At 56.3% G+C, this 16,543-nt stretch overlaps 4 protein-coding genes and 2 gene segments (V, D, J or C); all 6 read right to left on the bottom strand.

Moving 5' to 3' along the window:
• Window positions 1-1,234: 1,234 nt before the first annotated feature.
• LOC134053440 (immunoglobulin iota chain-like) lies at window positions 1,235-2,831 on the bottom strand. Its single transcript, XM_062508463.1, has 3 exons — window positions 2,780-2,831; window positions 1,931-2,294; window positions 1,235-1,484 (listed from the first exon to the last, which is right to left on the bottom strand). Exons 1-3 carry the CDS (start codon window positions 2,829-2,831, stop codon window positions 1,235-1,237), a joined length of 666 nt encoding a protein of 221 aa, XP_062364447.1.
• A 567-nt stretch (window positions 2,832-3,398) lies between these two features.
• Window positions 3,399-5,542, bottom strand: LOC134053439 (uncharacterized). Its single transcript, XM_062508462.1, has 3 exons — window positions 5,103-5,542; window positions 3,914-4,262; window positions 3,399-3,606 (listed from the first exon to the last, which is right to left on the bottom strand). The coding sequence occupies exons 1-3, from the start codon at window positions 5,377-5,379 to the stop codon at window positions 3,399-3,401; spliced, it is 834 nt and encodes a 277-aa protein (XP_062364446.1). The 5' UTR covers window positions 5,380-5,542.
• Window positions 5,543-6,952: 1,410 nt separating this feature from the next.
• LOC134053438 (T cell receptor alpha variable 3-like) lies at window positions 6,953-7,994 on the bottom strand. The segment is given in 2 exon segments: window positions 6,953-7,506; window positions 7,943-7,994. Coding segments are annotated over 2 exon segments (606 nt in total).
• Window positions 7,995-9,964: 1,970 nt separating this feature from the next.
• On the bottom strand, window positions 9,965-10,889 carry LOC134053437 (T cell receptor alpha variable 4-like). The segment is given in 2 exon segments: window positions 9,965-10,383; window positions 10,838-10,889. Coding segments are annotated over 2 exon segments (471 nt in total).
• Window positions 10,890-11,456: 567 nt separating this feature from the next.
• On the bottom strand, window positions 11,457-13,604 carry LOC134053436 (uncharacterized). The gene is made up of 3 exons (XM_062508460.1): window positions 13,165-13,604; window positions 11,972-12,320; window positions 11,457-11,664 (listed from the first exon to the last, which is right to left on the bottom strand). Exons 1-3 carry the CDS (start codon window positions 13,439-13,441, stop codon window positions 11,457-11,459), a joined length of 834 nt encoding a protein of 277 aa, XP_062364444.1. The 5' UTR covers window positions 13,442-13,604.
• A 1,416-nt stretch (window positions 13,605-15,020) lies between these two features.
• Window positions 15,021-16,409, bottom strand: LOC134053435 (uncharacterized). Its single transcript, XM_062508459.1, has 2 exons — window positions 16,358-16,409; window positions 15,021-15,574 (listed from the first exon to the last, which is right to left on the bottom strand). Exons 1-2 carry the CDS (start codon window positions 16,407-16,409, stop codon window positions 15,021-15,023), a joined length of 606 nt encoding a protein of 201 aa, XP_062364443.1.
• Between the last annotated feature and the right edge of the window lie 134 nt (window positions 16,410-16,543).

Below are 16,543 nucleotides of genomic sequence, written 5' to 3'. Positions count from 1 at the left end.
TCACACCTCTTTCCCAAGGGCTCTTTCCAGCTGCCAGGACACTTGATGAACGACAATCCTCCTCACCACTGCCTCACTCTTCACCTATTGCTCCCAACGCCATGGCCACAATGCTCAGGCACAGACACATAGCAGGGAAGGGCTTTAGTGTGGGCGAGTGGGCTCAGGATGGGCATCTCCCACTCTCAGCAAACTCCAATCGGTCTTTTCCCTGCCACACGGAAACCTTGGAAACACGAGTTGCACAAGCTGACTCTGCCAAGCCCAGCAGCAGCGCTGTGGCCATGGACAGTGCAAGCAGCCTCTCTTTGGCTGCCTTGAGGCTTCTCAACGAGCTCGAGAGGACTAGAGGTGTAGATTTGTGGATGTCTGTGTATCTGTGCGACCTAAGCAAGCTGTTTGTTCTGTCACGAGCGGTGTTTCTGATGAAACCCCGCACTTGCGAGGCTAAAGCAGCAACACATTGCATTGATGTGAAGTAGTGAGTGAACAAAGTTACTAAGATGCTGGTTTACCTAGATTTGAGAGCAAAGTCCACTTGATTATTTCCAGGGTCAGCTAAAGCTGTCACGGAGACTGCCACTGAGTCAAGAGGTTCACAAAGGACTCCCCTGCAATCCAAACTGCTTCTCATTTGGGCAGTTTACGTGCAGCTGCATCCTGGCTTTGTCGCAGCCTTGGTGAATGCTTTTAGTCTAACCAATTCTCTATGCACCATCCATCCTTTCTATCGTTTAGCTAAGATTTCAGGGTTTCCGTGCTCTTCTTGCCAGCTGACACACCAAGTATAAGATGCAGTCAGGATTCCTCAGCCTTGAGGAGTGACCTTGAGTGGTATCCCTGCTAAAGGGAAGATCCTGGTGGGCAGCCCAGGGGCACACAGGAGAGCTGAGTGAGACCTGATGTGTGCACTCTTTCTGGAATGAGATGGCTGAGTGGGAGGCTCAGCCCAGCTGTATTTCCATTGGCAAATGTTGGAACAGGCCTGAGGAGGTGAGCAAGATGGGTGTCTCTGAGCTGTGCTGGTGTTCTGTGTGTGCCCGGAGTGCACGTTAAGAGAGGTGGAGCCGTCATTTCCCAGGTGGGTGGTGTGAGTGGGAATGCATGGGATGTGAACATGGATGTAGTTTGGAGACAACAGTCGCAGGCCTTTGTACACATTCTAGAGGATGGCACGTTGCCCAGAAGGCACAGAGCCCTTTCGGAAGGAGCAAGAGATGTCTTGGGAAGGACCCTACTGCCCTCCATGCCTCCCCCAGACCATGTCAGTGAGCACATGGAGCTGAGGCCGGGCGGGGCTGCTTGCTGCTGTCAGGAGCTGAGCTGCGAGAAACCCGCAGTGAGAAGAGGGGCTGAGAGTGGTGGGTGACTCCGAGTGGGAGCTGGAGGTGCCGATGGCGGTGTAAGTGTCGGTTCTGGACCCGGTTTCGGTATCGTTGTCGGGGCCAGTGTCGGTTCCGGTGTCGATTCCTCTTCTGGTGTCACTGTCCGTTGTGGGGGCGGTTTTTGGTATCGGTGTCGGTTCACTTTTCGGTTCCGGTGTCGGTGTCGGTTCCGGTGTCGGTTCCGATGTTGATGTCAGCGCCGTTTCCGGTGTCGGTGTCACTGTTTGTGCCAGTGTCGGTTCCGGTGTCGGTGTCGGTTCCGGTGTCACTGTTTGTGCCGGTGTCGGTGTCATTTTTGCGCCGGTGTCGGTTCCGGTGTCGGTTCCGGTGTCGGTGTCACTGTTTGTGCCCGTGTCGGTTCCGGTGTCGGTTCCGGTGTCGGTGTCACTGTTTGTGCCGGTGTCGGTTCCGGTGTCGGTTCCGGTGTCGGTGTCACTGTTTGTGCCGGTTTCGGTTCCGGTGTCGGTTCCGGTGTCGGTGTCGCCCCCCGAGCCCGGGCCCCGGCGGGCGGAGCGGCAGCGCCCCCTGCTGTCCGCGGGCGGAGCTGTGCCCCCGGCCCCGCCCGGCCCCGCCCGCGGCGGTTCGTGCCCGGCCGCAGCCCCGGCTCCTCTGCCCGTGGCCCCAGCGCGCAGTAATACACGGCCGCGTCCCCGCGCCGGGGCCGCCCGAGCCACAGCGCGCTCGAACGCCCGTCCTCCGACACCAAAAGCTTTCCTCCAATGCCCGGCACATCCTTGGAGCCTCTAGCAGTGAGTGCGAGGAATTCGGGACTTTGGCCCGGCAGCTGACGGTAGAAGTGGATGTAATCGCCGCTCACTTTGCTGGGGTGAGAGCAGCTGATATTGATGCTGATGCCCTCCGTGGTCTCCAGGAATGGGTCCTGCTGTACCTGGGCTCTGCCTGAAGCCACTGCCGGGAACAGAAAAAGGACAAACCTGAAATCCTAGATTGCCCTACAGCAGAGAAGAAAACACTCAAGAAGAGTCAGGACCGTACAGAGCCGGTGAAGAAAACAGTTCCTAGAGGATTTAAAGGCAGGCAGGGACTGAAGTGTGCATTAATCGTTCGCCGGCAGATGAATGCCTAAACGACAGGACAACTAAGGAAAGTCACTTCAGAAAGGGAGGATGTGGGAGAAAGCACAAAAAGACAGAAGTCTGAAGGCATAAGGACTGACACGGTGAGTTACAAAGAAGGAATGCTACTGAAGGGTTGAACAAATAATTGATTGCTGAGATCTCTGAAAGACTATGGCTCAGAGAAGAGGGAGGGATGAAGAGGAGAACAGTTTCGCGGGATGACGAGTCTAAAGAAGCCAGGCAGGACGGCAGCCTCCAGGGACGTGCGGGAGAAGCCCAGGCCCGGCCGCGGCCCCTCGGCCGCCCCCCTCGCACCGAGCAGCACCGCGGCCAGCGCCGCCAGCCCCGCGCCCCGACCCCGCCGCATCGCGCCGCTCCGCCGGCCGAGCATCGCTGTGCCCTCAGCCCCGGCTCTCTGCTGCGGCCGTGCCGCCTCCTCTCCGACGCCGCCAGCTCCGCCCCGGCCGGCCTCAGCCCCCGCCTCTGCCGGCACCGGCACAACGAGCGCCACCAGGACGTTTGGCACGGCCAGCGACAGGAGACGGCTGTGTCGCATCCCGCACACCACCCACACTGCATCCCGAGCACATCCATCCACTCCGCCACTGGCAGCACACGGCTGCAGCATTGCCGAGCCTGTCTCCACGGCCGCAAGGCAAAGCTCCTCCTTTTGCCCTCTGCAGCGCTGCTGCGAGCGGCTCTGTCCCGCCTGGGGCCCAGGCCACGGGAGCTGCCAGCCCTGCTGAGCCCCCGCCCGTGTTGTTGGTCCTCACTTCAAGTGAGCATCCAAGCCGGACCGAAACAGCCCTTGCTGGGGCTGACATCTGCATCAGCGGAGCGGGAGCTTTGCAATAGCACGAAAGGGAGGCCTCGGGACACAGGGGCTGCATTTCAGCACCTCTTCCCTGCACACATCTGCAGCGAGCAGCTGCCGTCAGCGCTCAGCTGCACTCGGGCTCCTTCTGAGCCTGGCAAGCTGCTGCTCTGTGCTGTGCAGGGCCAGAGCAGTGCTCGGTGTCCCTGGCATCGGCAGGGAATTCCCTCCTGATGAGGGACACACACGGACTGACACAGGCTCGTGCACAGCAGTGTGGAGCCATCCACCAATTTGTGCTTCACGTGTGTCCATGCAAACGGGGCTGCTGCAAGAGCACACAGGGCAGGAGCACAGAACCAGACATAGGCTCTGCTGAGAACATGGGGGGCCAAAATCAGCAGGGCTGGAGTGTGCAAGGACAAGGTGCCAGCCATGGACAGGGCATATTTTTCTTAAATTCGAGATTGAACGATGTGGAAATGAGTCAAAATAGATTACAATACTTTCCCAAGGGAAATGTCTGGATGGATGGTGGAAAAATTATGAGACCATTGTTCAAACATGGGATGCAACTTGTGGTGAACACTTGGGTGGAGGTGTGTCTCTTCCCCAGTCTCTGCCCCTCATGACACCTCCCCTCCCTCCCTCCCCTGGGTTGTTGCACAGCCGAGGAAGCTCCCTGCACCAGGGTGTCTCGCACAGCACAGAGGTACAGGGCACTGTCAGAGCCCTCCACTTCCTCCACCTTCAGGACACTGTATTTCCCCGTGGTGTTCAGGTGCGTGCTGATACGGCCGATGTGCCTGGGGCCAGTCCCTGCTTGATAGGAGAGCAGCTGGGGGGCTTGGCCTTTCCGCAGCTGGTACCAGAGCAAGGCATTAAAACCACTGCTCTGGTATTTGCAGGTGGTGTGGAATGTGTGACCATGCTTCACCATGACTTGTCCATCTTCCTGGGTGACGGCGATCTGCCCCTTGGTGCCTGGAAGAAAAGTTAATGTCAGCAGGTGCACAAGAAAGGACTACAGGCAGGAAAAGCAAACTAGGTGCAAAAGCCTGCTGGAGAAAACCCTCTACTCTGTAAGGGAATTCCTGAGATGGGCAGACAGACAAGAGACAATGATTTTGGGTAAGGTTTCAAATCTCTCAGGATCCTGAGAAGAGCTGCGCAGTGTCCCTGCTCCTACTTGACTGCTCAGACGACCTGGGAACAACCCGCATTTTGTGTGCTCAAGCAGATTGAGGAGCCCACTGAGGCACAGCAGAAACGTTCATTCTGCTTCCTCCTCCCTGTCACCTCTGACGGGTGCTCCAGCCCTGAGTAGAACACAAAGCTGAGCTTGGAAAGAGGGAGCCCTGGTTGTGCTGCCAGCCCAGAGAACCCTGGAAGCCGTGGCAGAGCTGTGTCCGCCTGGAGGCAAACGTGATACCCTGTTAATGTCAGTGAAATGAGAACCTCGGGGTGCCTAGGGCACGTTTGATAGGATCTGGGAATTTACATATATGTACCATCAGTGCAGGATAGTAGAGACTGCTGAGATTTTATAAGGTGACGGTGGGGGAGAAGAGAGGGGCAGAGGAAGAGGGATTGAAGGGGAGAGAAAAGACAGAGAAGAAGTCATGGGGTTCACTCTCTTCCTTTTAAAAATCCAAGAGCTTCTTGAGTGTACAGTCGAAACACCACAAAGAGGAACTATATTTTCTCAGTGTTTTTGCACTCCAACCACAAACATTCCCAACACGTCCCTAAATGGGCTTTTGGGATTTTCTTGGGGAAAGAAGAAGAATGAGAGGAGTGCCTTGGGGAGAAGGCAGGACTTACCCAGGAGCTGTGCCAGGAAGACGCTGAGGATGAGATGTGCGAGGTGCATGGCGAGAGCAAGCTGCGTGTTCGCTGAGTGAGGAAGAGTCGGAGAGGACGTGGCAGCCCCGAGATAAGAGAGCTGCCGGAATCGACTGTGGGCGGGAGCGAAGGAAGCAGCAGCGGGAGCGGGCAGAGCGATGGGCTGTCCTTGCCGTGCCTGAAATGCTCCTGCTGGCTTTCTCGCTCGTCCAGCAGCAGCCCCCGTGGCTCGCTCAGCCGCTGGCATTCGGAGCATTCCGTGCCTCTGGGGCCTCAGCCATGGCAAGGGGCTGTTCCCGCTCAGCTCGCACTGCAGTCCTCACCTCCCCGGCTGCAATCGCCAGCTCTGCTGCACACCCCGTGCTGGGCATTTGCGAGCTCAGGGGCTTCTTCCCCGCTGAGATTTCTCACCCGCCTGGGCTCATGGCAGTTTCCTCTGGGAGCAGGGGACACCCGTGTCTCTGCCCCTTCTCCCCTGCCCTTCTTCATCGGCCTGGGACAAATGCCTCTCTCCCAGGTCCCTCACTCCCACCCTCTTTTATTCCCCATATCCAATCCAGAGTGATCCCATATTGGTCATTTTGTTTTCCTCTGAAAAGGGCTGGTCACACGAAACTCTTTGGAACGATGTGAACAATGATGCAGGCAATGATAATGGGTGTAATGGGAACATTCTCATGCAGGTGTTGCCCTGCTCCATGGTTTAGAAGGAGGTGTCGAGAGAAGTGGAGGGTCCTGAGGAGGTCAAAGATTTTCCTGTTCAACGGGCAGGATCAAGCTTTCCCTGCTAAGTCCTTTTTCTAAGGTTGTGCCTTCTTAAGGCATCACAGCAGAGATAAAACGATCAGACATGTTCAGGGAGATGAGCGTTCTGCATTTGTGCTGAGTCAAGAAACCTGCAGCCATCCTTGCTGACCCCAGGGCCACAGCACTGCCGATTGTGCTTTCCTGGGTCTTCCTTGTCGTCTCTCATCATCCCAACCCTTTGGCTGGTTTGGCTGCACCTGGCTGCATCTCTGTGTCTGCATTCACAGCGTCTTCAGCACATCTGACTCCCTTCTCTCTCCATCCTCCAAGGAACGCTTTGAAGATTCAAATCTCTCACTTTCACGTCTCCTTTGAAGGCTCGGTCGTTCTTCTTATCCTCTCCTCACGTCTCAGATTATGGAGTCACATCATGGTTTCCCTTGCAAGGGATCACTTCTGGGGCAATTTGATCCAAGCCCCTGCTCAGAAAGCCTAATAGAGAGCACAACACCCAGGTCATGTTGAGAGGGTTTTTGGAGAACTCCAAGGCTGGAGGCACCACAACCCCACAGGCATTCCTTGGTGAGATCTCCCTAATCCCACAAGACCGCCTCAAACCTCCATTTTCCTCAAGCTCCTCATGTCAATTCCTGTCACTGACAAAGTTCAGCCTGAGGCAATTCACAGCAGGTTGCTAATGGCCCTTTAATTAGAAACTGGAGAGCTCTGGGCTCCCTCCTTCTCTCCCTTATCACCTACTGCTACATTGGTGTCATTGTGTGATTTGATCATCGCTTTCCCTTTTCCCTTTCTCTTGGGAAGGTAAATGGACGTGATGTGAGTCGTGGAGAACCAGACAGTCTGGCCTTTCCCATGGCCTGACTGCGGCCTCTGCTGAACTTGCTCCTTCCACTGAGTTCCTGAAGATGCGGAAAGGCTCCTGTCCCCTAAGGAAATGGGGTCTCTAGGGCAAGTCTCTGGAGTGAAACCTCATGTGTAACTCAGCCTTTAGAGTTTCTCCCTCTAGCACTTGCAGCATTGCTCAATTGTGGCATTTGTTCTTCTGGATGTTTGACAGGTTGCTATCGTGCAGGAAAGGGGACCAAGCAGTTTAAGGTGGAAGGTAGGTGTGACGGACCTTTCTGATCCTTTGAAACGCTCGTCAGTTCTAGGAGATTTATTGTATTCCCTCGCAGATATTGTGTAATTTCTGTGGTTCCAGGGACGGCTCGGTGCCGGTGCCGCGCAGCAGCGTCAGCCGGGAGAGGAGCGGCCCCTGCCGGCCCCGCCCGGCCCCGCCCGCGGCGGTTCGTGCCCGGCCGCAGCCCCGGCTCCTCTGCCCGTGGCCCCAGCGCGCAGTAATACACGGCCGCGTCCCCGCGCCGGGGCCGCCCGAGCCACAGCGCGCTCCAGCTCCGGTCTGCCGACACCCACAGCTTTCCTCCGATGTCCGGCAAATCCTTGGAGCCTCTAGCAGTGAGCGCGAGGAACTTGGGTCCTCGGCCGGGCAGCTGACGGTACCAGTAGATATAATCGTTGGTCTGGATTTTGGGATGTGAGCAGGTGATGTTGATTCCGGTGCCCTCGGTGGTCTCTAGTGACGGCTCCTGCTGTACCTGAGCTCTGGACACGGCCACTGTAGGGGGGGAAAAAAACAATCATTCTTTTTAGTAGAAAATAACATGCAGGGGCAAATGGGGTAGGAAGAACTACCAGAGCTCACCGGGATTATGGTGTGATAATAAAGTATGGAGTGATTATTTCACTGAGAATAATTCTGCGAGGACAACAATGTATAAGGGGTGTTTTGAAGAGAATCAGAACGAAATAAGAAAAATAGACTGACTGAGGTGGACGGACAGACGGATGGATGGATGAATGGATATAGACGTGAAATAAAGATCGCGCATTTGGAAGCAATGACTTCACGGAGGGAACAAAGCATGAGGGTACAGAAACGGACAGAGGTTAAAAAAGAACCGAAAAGGAACAGGAGGGTAAGAGATGAATGTCGGGCTGGGCCGATCTCACATATCCCGCTGCCCCGGACCCCCCGGCCGCCCCCCTCGCACCGAGCAGCACCGCGGCCAGCGCCGCCAGCCCCGCGCCCCGACCCCGCCGCATCGCGCCGCTCCGCCGGCCGAGCATCGCTGTGCCCTCAGCCCCGGCTCTCTGCTGCGGCCGTGCCGCCTCCTCTCGCACGTCTCCACTCCTCTTCTGGTCTCTCCGCCGCCCCCCGCTCCGCCCCGGGGCAGAGCCCTGAGCCGCCGCTGCTCGGCGAGTCCGGGCAGGGCTCGCAGCGGAGACGAGCGCGGTGGGAGTGCGGCTGCGGTCCAGTCTCTGAAAGTCGGAAGCGGCGGGTCGGGATGGATGGCAGGGGTTGGGCTGGTGTCATGAAGCTCAAGATTGACAGTTCCTTGTGTTTCTTTCACTCCCATCATCTGTTTCCTGACATCCCCCCTTGGCTGTCTTGTGGGGACTCCTGAATTGTCCTTCAGGGCACTGAAAAGAAATCCACTCTCACAGGATACAGGAGGTGGGCATAAAACCTCAGCCTTACTCCGTGTCTGCGAAACAAATCTGATGCAGCAGAGGGGGGAGCAGCTGTGCACAGGCTGGAGAGACCTGTCCGTCTGTCTGTGTATCCGTACGTCTGTGTGTCTGTCTTTGTGCGAGCACTCAGTGGCATGATGAAACACTGCAAACGTTTTAAAGAGATGAAGCTAAAACCCCAGCTTGACTCATACCATCGTTGTTGGGGCCGGCAATTGGCAGTAGCAGAACATGATGTTTAGAGCAGCTGGAAAAGGAGGGCCCAGGAAGCAGGGAGTGCATTTCAGCGCCTCTTCCCTGGACAAATCTCCTGCAGGCTGCTACATCGTTGGTCAGCTGCACTCGGGCTCCTTCTGAGTCTGGGAAAATGCTGCTCGGTGATGCTCAGGACAGAGCAGCAGAGAGCGTGTCCAGTGCAATCAACGCATTTCACTTGTTCATTAACACAATAGGACACACACACACAGGCACACGCACACACACGGACACACGCTCCTGCACACCGGGGTGGATTCATGCACGAATCTGTGCTCCCACATGGATTCCTGTGGACCCTGCCTGGAAACAAGCACACACAAATCAGGAGCACAGGCAAGGACACAAGCAGCCATGGATGCTGCTGAGGAAACCTGGGACCAAGAGCAGCAGGGCTGGAGCCTTGTGGGGAAGGACAAGGAGTCAGGCCAGCCCATGACATAGTCTGTGTACTCGCAGGCTGAACGGAGAGTAAGATGTCCAATGAGGCCTGAACACTTTCCTGAAGGCAGTTTTAACAGGGCAGGATCAAAACCAGCAGCCCAATGCTAACCCATCAGGAGGCGAAAACCGGTCAGCATCAGGGTGAGCAGAGGAGGGAAGATGGGAGCGTGTATGTGTGTGAATAGAGACGTCTTGGGATGTGCTTCATGCGTGCACATGTCTGGACAGGAATGTTCACGTAGATGGGCGTGCAAAGACTTGGGTGCGGGAGCAGGAATAGGAGTGAGTGTGTGTGTTTGCACATCGGTGGGGACATGCCAGAAGGAGAAGTGTCAGTGCTTGGGTGTGCTTTGGAGATGTGTGTGCACCCACACCTCTTCATAAATGCGGAGCTATGAGTTACTCTTGGGGTGTGTGCAAGCTCCAGAGTGTCTTTGTGATACTGTGAACTCGTGTGTGTGCAGTAGGAGTTCTTTAATTACTTCTTCTTCTACACTTTGTGCTCATTTATTCCCAGGAAGGCTTCAGGGAGGCTCAGCGATGGGATGGAACTGAGGAGATGAGGGCAAATAGGCACGGGGAGTGAGAGCCCTTTCCCTGTTATTTGATCAGGTCCCCTTCCTCACCGAGCAAGGAGCCGAAATCTCCGGAGCGTTTCTTTGGCCGCCAATACGCTGAGAACTACCTTGCCAGATTGCCGTGACCGCAGATGAGATGTTCCTGTCCAGCAGAATCGTTTTGTACTCCTTGCAGGGCAGCATCCCCGTGCTCGGAGGGGGCTGTCGTGGAAGGCCAAGCCGTGTGCCGGGGCCGTGGTGTCTCCGGGCCGGGGTCCCGCGGGTTCAAGACGCGGCTCGGTGCCGGTGCCGCGCAGCAGCGTCAGCCGGGAGAGGAGCGGCCCCTGCCGGCCCCGCCCGGCCCCGCCCGCGGCGGTTCGTGCCCGGCCGCAGCCCCGGCTCCTCTGCCCGTGGCCCCAGCGCGCAGTAATACACGGCCGCGTCCCCGCGCCGGGGCCGCCCGAGCCACAGCGCGCTCCAGCTCCGGTCTGCCGACACCCACAGCTTTCCTCCGATGTCCGGCAGCTCTTTGGAATTTTTCAAAATGACTGCAAGCGGTTGGGGTCCTCGGCCGGGCAGCTGACGGTACCAGTGGATGTATTCGATGGTCTGGATTTTGGGATGTGAGCAGTTGATGTTGATTTCGGTACCCTCGTTGGTCTCCAGGAATGGGTCCTGCTGTACCTGAGCTCTGGCCACAGCCACTGTGTGGAAGAAAAGAAAAATCCCTTTTCTTTAGAAAAGAATGACATGCAGGACGCGATGGGAGAGGAAGACAGGTCAGAGCGAACCGGGGTATGTTCTGATAAGAAAGTTGGGAGGGATTGTCTCACTGAGCATGTTTTTGTGAGGGCAAGAATCTGTGAGCGTGTTTTGAGGAAAAATCAGAACGAAATGAGAAAATACACTGGCAGAGGGGAGCGGACGGATGGATGGAGGGAGCGATGGATGGAGGGAGGGAGGGATGTATAAAGAAGTGATGTAAGGAACACACAGTTGGAAGGAATGACTTCAAGTAGGGAAGAACGTATGAAGGTACAGAACGGGACAAAGGGTAGATAGGAACTGAAAGAGAACACGAGGGTAAGAGATGAATGTCGGGCTGGGCCGATCTCACATATCCCGCTGCCCCGGACCCCCCGGCCGCCCCCCTCGCACCGAGCAGCACCGCGGCCAGCGCCGCCAGCCCCGCGCCCCGACCCCGCCGCATCGCGCCGCTCCGCCGGCCGAGCATCGCTGTGCCCTCAGCCCCGGCTCTCTGCTGCGGCCGTGCCGCCTCCTCTCCGACGCCGCCAGCTCCGCCCCGGCCGGCCTCAGCCCCCGCCTCTGCCGGCACCGGCACAACGAGCGCCACCAGGACGATTGGCACGGCCAGCGACAGGAGACGGCTGTGTCCCATCCCGCACACCACCCACACTGCATCCCGAGCACATCCATCCACTTCGCCACTGGCAGCACACGGCTGCAGCATTGCCGAGCCTGTCTCCACGGCCGCAAGGCAAAGCTCCTCCTTTTGCCCTCTGCAGCGCTGCTGCGAGCGGCTCTGTCCCGCCTGGGGCCCAGGCCACGGGAGCTGCCAGCCCTGCTGAGCCCCCGCCCGTGTTGTTGGTCCTCACTTCAAGTGAGCATCCAAGCCGGACCGAAACAGCCCTTGCTGGGGCTGACATCTGCATCAGCGGAGCGGGAGCTTTGCAATAGCACGAAAGGGAGGCCTCGGGACACAGGGGCTGCATTTCAGCACCTCTTCCCTGCACACATCTGCAGCGAGCAGCTGCCGTCAGCGCTCAGCTGCACTCGGGCTCCTTCTGAGCCTGGCAAGCTGCTGCTCTGTGCTGTGCAGGGCCAGAGCAGTGCTCGGTGTCCCTGGCATCGGCAGGGAATTCCCTCCTGATGAGGGACACACACGGACTGACACAGGCTCGTGCACAGCAGTGTGGAGCCATCCACCAATTTGTGCTTCACGTGTGTCCATGCAAACGGGGCTGCTGCAAGAGCACACAGGGCAGGAGCACAGAACCAGACATAGGCTCTGCTGAGAACATGGGGGGCCAAAATCAGCAGGGCTGGAGTGTGCAAGGACAAGGTGCCAGCCATGGACAGGGCATATTTTTCTTAAATTCGAGATTGAACGATGTGGAAATGAGTCAAAATAGATTACAATACTTTCCCAAGGGAAATGTCTGGATGGATGGTGGAAAAATTATGAGACCATTGTTCAAACATGGGATGCAAATTGTGGTGAACACTTGGGTGGATGTGTGTCTCTTCCCCAATCTCTGCCCCTCATGACACCTCCCCTCCCTCCCTCCCCTGGGTTGTTGCACAGCCGAGGAAGCTCCCTGCACCAGGGTGTCTTGCACAGCACAGAGGTACAGGGCACTGTCAGAGCCCTCCACTTCCTCCACCTTCAGGACACTGTATTTCCCCGTGGTGTTCAGGTGCGTGCTGATACGACCGATGTGCCTGGGGCCAGTCCCTGCTTGATAGGAGAGCAGCTGGGGGGCTTGGCCTTTCCGCAGCTGGTACCAGAATAGTCCGTCAAAATTACTGCTCTGGTATTTGCAGGTGGTGTGGAATGTGTGTCCATGTTTCACCATGACTTGTCCATCTTCCTGGGTGACCGTGATCTGCCCCATGGTGCCTGGAAGAAAGGCAATGTCAGCAGGTGCACAGGGAAGGACTACAGGCAGGAAAAGGAAATTGGGTGCAAATCCCTCGAGCAGTAAACCCTCTGTCATGCAGGGAAGTCCTGAGATGGGCGGACAAACAGGCGAGAATTACTTTGGTCAAGGCTTCAGAGCTGTCAGGATCCTGAGAAGAGCTGCTCAGTGGCCCTTCTCCTACTTGACTGCTCAGACGACCTGGGAACAACCTGAATTTTGTGTGCTCAAGCAGACTGAGGATCCCAATGAGGCACAGCAGAAAGTTTCATCCTGCTTCCCCCTCCCTGTCACCTCTGAGAGCTCCTCGATTCTTGAGTAGAATACAAAGCTGAGCTTGGAAAGAGGGAGCCCTGGTTGTGCTGCCAGCCCAGAGAACCCTGGAAGCCGTGGCAGAGCAGTATCAGCCTGGAGTCACAAAAGGACACCCTGTTAATGTCAGTGAAATGAGAACTGTGAGGTGCCTTGGGCAGGTTTGATAGGATCTGAGAATTTACATATAAATGGGAACAATGCAGGATAATAGAGACTGCTTAGACCTTCTGAGGTGTCAGCAGGAGGATGAGAAGAGAGAGGTAGAGAAAGATGGATTGAAGGCCAGAGAAACGACAGAGAAGTGGTCGGAGTTTTCACTCTCTTCCGTTCAAAATCCATGTGTTCTTTGAGCAAACACTCAAAAAACCGCAAAGAGGAAGAGATTTTTCTCAGCATTTTCACTCTAGTCACTGACATTTCCCAACACGTCCCTAAATGGGCTTTTGGGAGTTTCTTGGGGGAAGAAGAAGAAGAATGAGAGGAGTGCCTTGGGGAGAAGGCAGGACTTACCCAGGAGCTGTGCCAGGAAGACGCTGAGGATGAGATGTGCGAGGTGCATGGCGAGAGCAAGCTGCGTGTTCGCTGAGTGAGGAAGAGTCGGAGAGGACGTGGCAGCCCCGAGATAAGAGAGCTGCCGGAATCGACTGTGGGCGGGAGCGAAGGAAGCAGCAGCGGGAGCGGGCAGAGCGATGGGCTGTCCTTGCCGTGCCTGAAATGCTCCTGCTGGCTTTCTCGCTCGTCCAGCAGCAGCCCCCGTGGCTCGCTCAGCCGCTGGCATTCGGAGCATTCCGTGCCTCTGGGGCCTCAGCCATGGCAAGGGGCTGTTCCCGCTCAGCTCGCACTGCAGTCCTCACCTCCCCGGCTGCAATCGCCAGCTCTGCTGCACACCCCGTGCTGGGCATTTGCGAGCTCAGGGGCTTCTTCCCCGCTGAGATTTCTCACCCGCCTGGGCTCATGGCAGTTTTCTCTGGGAACAGGGGACTCCCGTGTCTCTGCCCCTTCTCCCCCTGCCCTTCTTCATCGGCCTGGGACAAATGCCTCTCTCCCAGGTCCCTCACTCCCAGCGTGGTTTTCTTCTTTCCTCATATCCACTACTGAGTGATCACATACAGGTTATTTTGTTTTCCTCTGAAACGGGTTGGTCACACGAAACTCTTTGGAACGATGTGAACAATGATGCAGGCAATGATAATGGGTGTAATGGGAACATTCTCAGGCAGGTGTTGCACTGCTCCATGGTTTAGAAGGAGGTATCGAGAGAAGTGGAGGGACCTGAGATGGTCAAAGATTTTCCTGTTCAACGGGCAGGATCAAGCTTTCCCTGCTAAGTCCTTTTTCTAAGGTTGTGCCTTCTTAAGGCATCAGAGCAGAGATAAAACGATCAGACATGTACAGGGAGATGAGCGTTCTGCATTTGTGCTGAGTCAAGAAACCTGCAGCCATCCTTGCTGACCCCAGGGCCACAGCACTGCCGATTGTGCTTTCCTGGGTCTTCCTTGTCGTCTCTCATCATCCCAACCCTTTGGCTGGTTTGGCTGCACCTGGCTGCATCTCTGTGTCTGCATTCACAGCGTCTTCAGCACATCTGACTCCCTTCTCTCTCCATCCTCCAAGGAACGCTTTGAAGATTCAAATCTCTCACTTTCACGTCTCCTTTGAAGGCTCGGTCGTTCTTCTTATCCTCTCCTCACGTCTCAGATTATGGAGTCACATCATGGTTTCCCATGCAAGGGATCACTTCTGGGGCAATTTGATCCAAGCCCCTGCTCAGAAAGCCTAATAGAGAGCACAACACTCAGGTCATGTTGAGAGGGTTTTTGGAGAACTCCTAGGCTGGAGGCACCACAACCTCACAGGCATTCCTTGGTGAGTGCTCCCTAATCCCACAAGACCGCCTCAAACCTCCATTTTCCTCAAGCTCCTCATGTCAATTCCTGTCACTGACAAAGTTCAGCCTGAGGCAATTCACAGCAGGTTGCTAATGGCCCTTTAATTAGAAACTGGAGAGCTCTGGGCTCCCTCCTTCTCTCCCTTATCACCTACTGCTACACTGGTGTCATTGTGTGATTTGATCATCGCTTTCCCTTTTCCCTTTCTCTTGGGAAGGTAAATGGGCGTGATGTGAGTCGTGGAGAACCAGACAGTCTGGCCTTTCCCATGGCCTGACTGCGGCCTCTGCTGAACTTGCTCCTTCCACTGAGTTCCTGAAGATGCGGAAAGGCTCCTGTCCCCTAAGGAAATGGGGTCTCTAGGGCAAGTCTCTGGATTGAAACCTCATGTGTAACTCAGCCTTTAGAGTTTCTCCCTCTAGCACTTGCAGCATTGCTCAATTGTGGCATTTGTTCTTCTGGATGTTTGACAGGTTGCTATCGTGCAGGAAAGGGGACCAAGCAGTTTAAGGTGAAAGGTAGGTGTGACAGACCTTTCTGATCCTTTGAAACGCTCGTCAGTTCTAGGAGATTTATTGTATTCCCTCGCAGATATTGTGTAATTTCTGTGGTTCCAGGCGCGGCTCGGTGCCGGTGCCGCGCAGCAGCGTCAGCCGGGAGAGGAGCGGCCCCTGCCGGCCCCGCCCGGCCCCGCCCGCGGCGGTTCGTGCCCGGCCGCAGCCCCGGCTCCTCTGCCCGTGGCCCCAGCGCGCAGTAATACACGGCCGCGTCCCCGCGCCGGGGCCGCCCGAGCCACAGCGCGCTCGAACGCCGATCTGCCGATACCCACAAACGCCCTTCTGGGTTTCGCACTTCCTTGGGCGCTTTAGCAGTGACCGCCAGGAGCTGGGGTCTTTGGCCCGGGAGCTGACGGTAGAAATGGATGAAATCGCCAGTCCGTATATTGGGGTGTGAGCAGCTGATTCTGATACTCGTGCCTTCGGTGGTCTCCAGGAATGGGTCCTGCTGCACCTGGGCTCTGCCCGCAGCCGCTGCCAGGAAAGAAGTTAGAAAGTCCGAAGATCAGCTATGATGGCTCAACTTTGTTGCCTGTTTTCCCACAGAGACAGTCTGCAGTATGTCTCACAGTCTGCAGTGAGACAGAACCAGGCTGAAAAAAAATGGGAGTGAATGAACATTACCAGGCATGGAGCGTGATACTGATGTGGGTGAGAATTTGAAATTGGTGCATGATATAATAAGAATGTTGGCTGCATGGAGGAAGGGGCAACAAGAAAGAAAAGGGACAGGAGGTTTGAGTCTTCAACAGGGTAGAATGGAGGGCTGAATTCAGAAGAAAAATAACTTCGGATGCACAGGGTATGTGTGGATGATGGAATAATGGAGACATTAACGAGATAACGATTGTATCTACAGATATGAAACAATCAAAGGGAGAGATGAGAGAAGTCTCCAAGTGGAAAGAGAAGTGCGGGATGATGCTTGGAGAGCAGGGTGACGATGAGTGGGTGGATGGATGAAGAATAGACAGGGAAAGTTGTTACAATGAAGGGTAGAGGGCTACAATCAGCGCAATGATAAGTTGAACAGGCAGGAGAAGGAGAACGGTTCATGGAAAAGCAGGCACAGATGCAACCTGGCTCATGCCAAGAGAGATGGGTACTACGAGGATTTGGAAAGGGGGCTGAGAGATGACAGAGACGCAAAGAAGGCGGGATGAGACGTTGAAAGACACAGAGGACCAGGCGCCGTGATCCCTGGGGAACATCCCAGCCCCAGCCCCGACCCTCATTCTCCGCCGCCCCCCCTCGCACCGAGCAGCACCGCGGCCAGCGCCGCCAGCCCCGCGCCCCGACCCTGCCGCATCGCGCCGCTCCGCCGGCCGAGCATCGCTGTCCCGGCCGGTCCCGGCTCCCCTCTCTTTCCCTTCTCTCGCCTCCCGTCCCCGCCGCTCCGTTCAGCTCCGCCCCGGGGCTGAACCCTGCGCCGGTGCCGCTCGT

The sequence above is a fragment of the Cinclus cinclus genome, chromosome 24 (genome assembly GCF_963662255.1).
Source record: "Cinclus cinclus chromosome 24, bCinCin1.1, whole genome shotgun sequence".
NCBI classification, from domain to species: domain Eukaryota; kingdom Metazoa; phylum Chordata; class Aves; order Passeriformes; family Cinclidae; genus Cinclus; species Cinclus cinclus.
Note: the sequence above shows the minus strand (reverse complement) of the source record. Positions and strands in the feature narration are given on the sequence as shown.

Bases quoted from the DNA above. Each gene is read 5' to 3' on its own strand.
- LOC134053440 (XM_062508463.1), bottom strand. From the start codon at position 2,831: ATGCGGCGGGGTCGGGGCGCGGGGCTGGCGGCGCTGGCCGCGGTGCTG. The intron at 2,295-2,779 runs GTGCGAGGGGGG...TGTTCCCGGCAG, and splicing joins GCTGGCCGCGGTGCTGCTCG to TGGCTTCAGGCAGAGCCCAG. The intron at 1,485-1,930 runs GCTCCGCCCGCG...CACAACGGACAG, and splicing joins CGGGCGGGGCCGGGGGCACA to TGACACCAGAAGAGGAATCG.
- LOC134053439 (XM_062508462.1), bottom strand. From the start codon at position 5,379: ATGCTCCGAATGCCAGCGGCTGAGCGAGCCACGGGGGCTGCTGCTGGA. The intron at 4,263-5,102 runs GTAAGTCCTGCC...CTTTTCTTCCAG, and splicing joins CTTCCTGGCACAGCTCCTGG to GCACCAAGGGGCAGATCGCC. The intron at 3,607-3,913 runs GTGTCATGAGGG...GTGCTCTTGCAG, and splicing joins AGGGGAGGGAGGGAGGGGAG to CAGCCCCGTTTGCATGGACA.
- LOC134053436 (XM_062508460.1), bottom strand. From the start codon at position 13,441: ATGCTCCGAATGCCAGCGGCTGAGCGAGCCACGGGGGCTGCTGCTGGA. The intron at 12,321-13,164 runs GTAAGTCCTGCC...CCTTTCTTCCAG, and splicing joins CTTCCTGGCACAGCTCCTGG to GCACCATGGGGCAGATCACG. The intron at 11,665-11,971 runs GTGTCATGAGGG...GTGCTCTTGCAG, and splicing joins AGGGGAGGGAGGGAGGGGAG to CAGCCCCGTTTGCATGGACA.
- LOC134053435 (XM_062508459.1), bottom strand. From the start codon at position 16,409: ATGCGGCAGGGTCGGGGCGCGGGGCTGGCGGCGCTGGCCGCGGTGCTG. The intron at 15,575-16,357 runs GTGCGAGGGGGG...CTTTCCTGGCAG, and splicing joins GCTGGCCGCGGTGCTGCTCG to CGGCTGCGGGCAGAGCCCAG.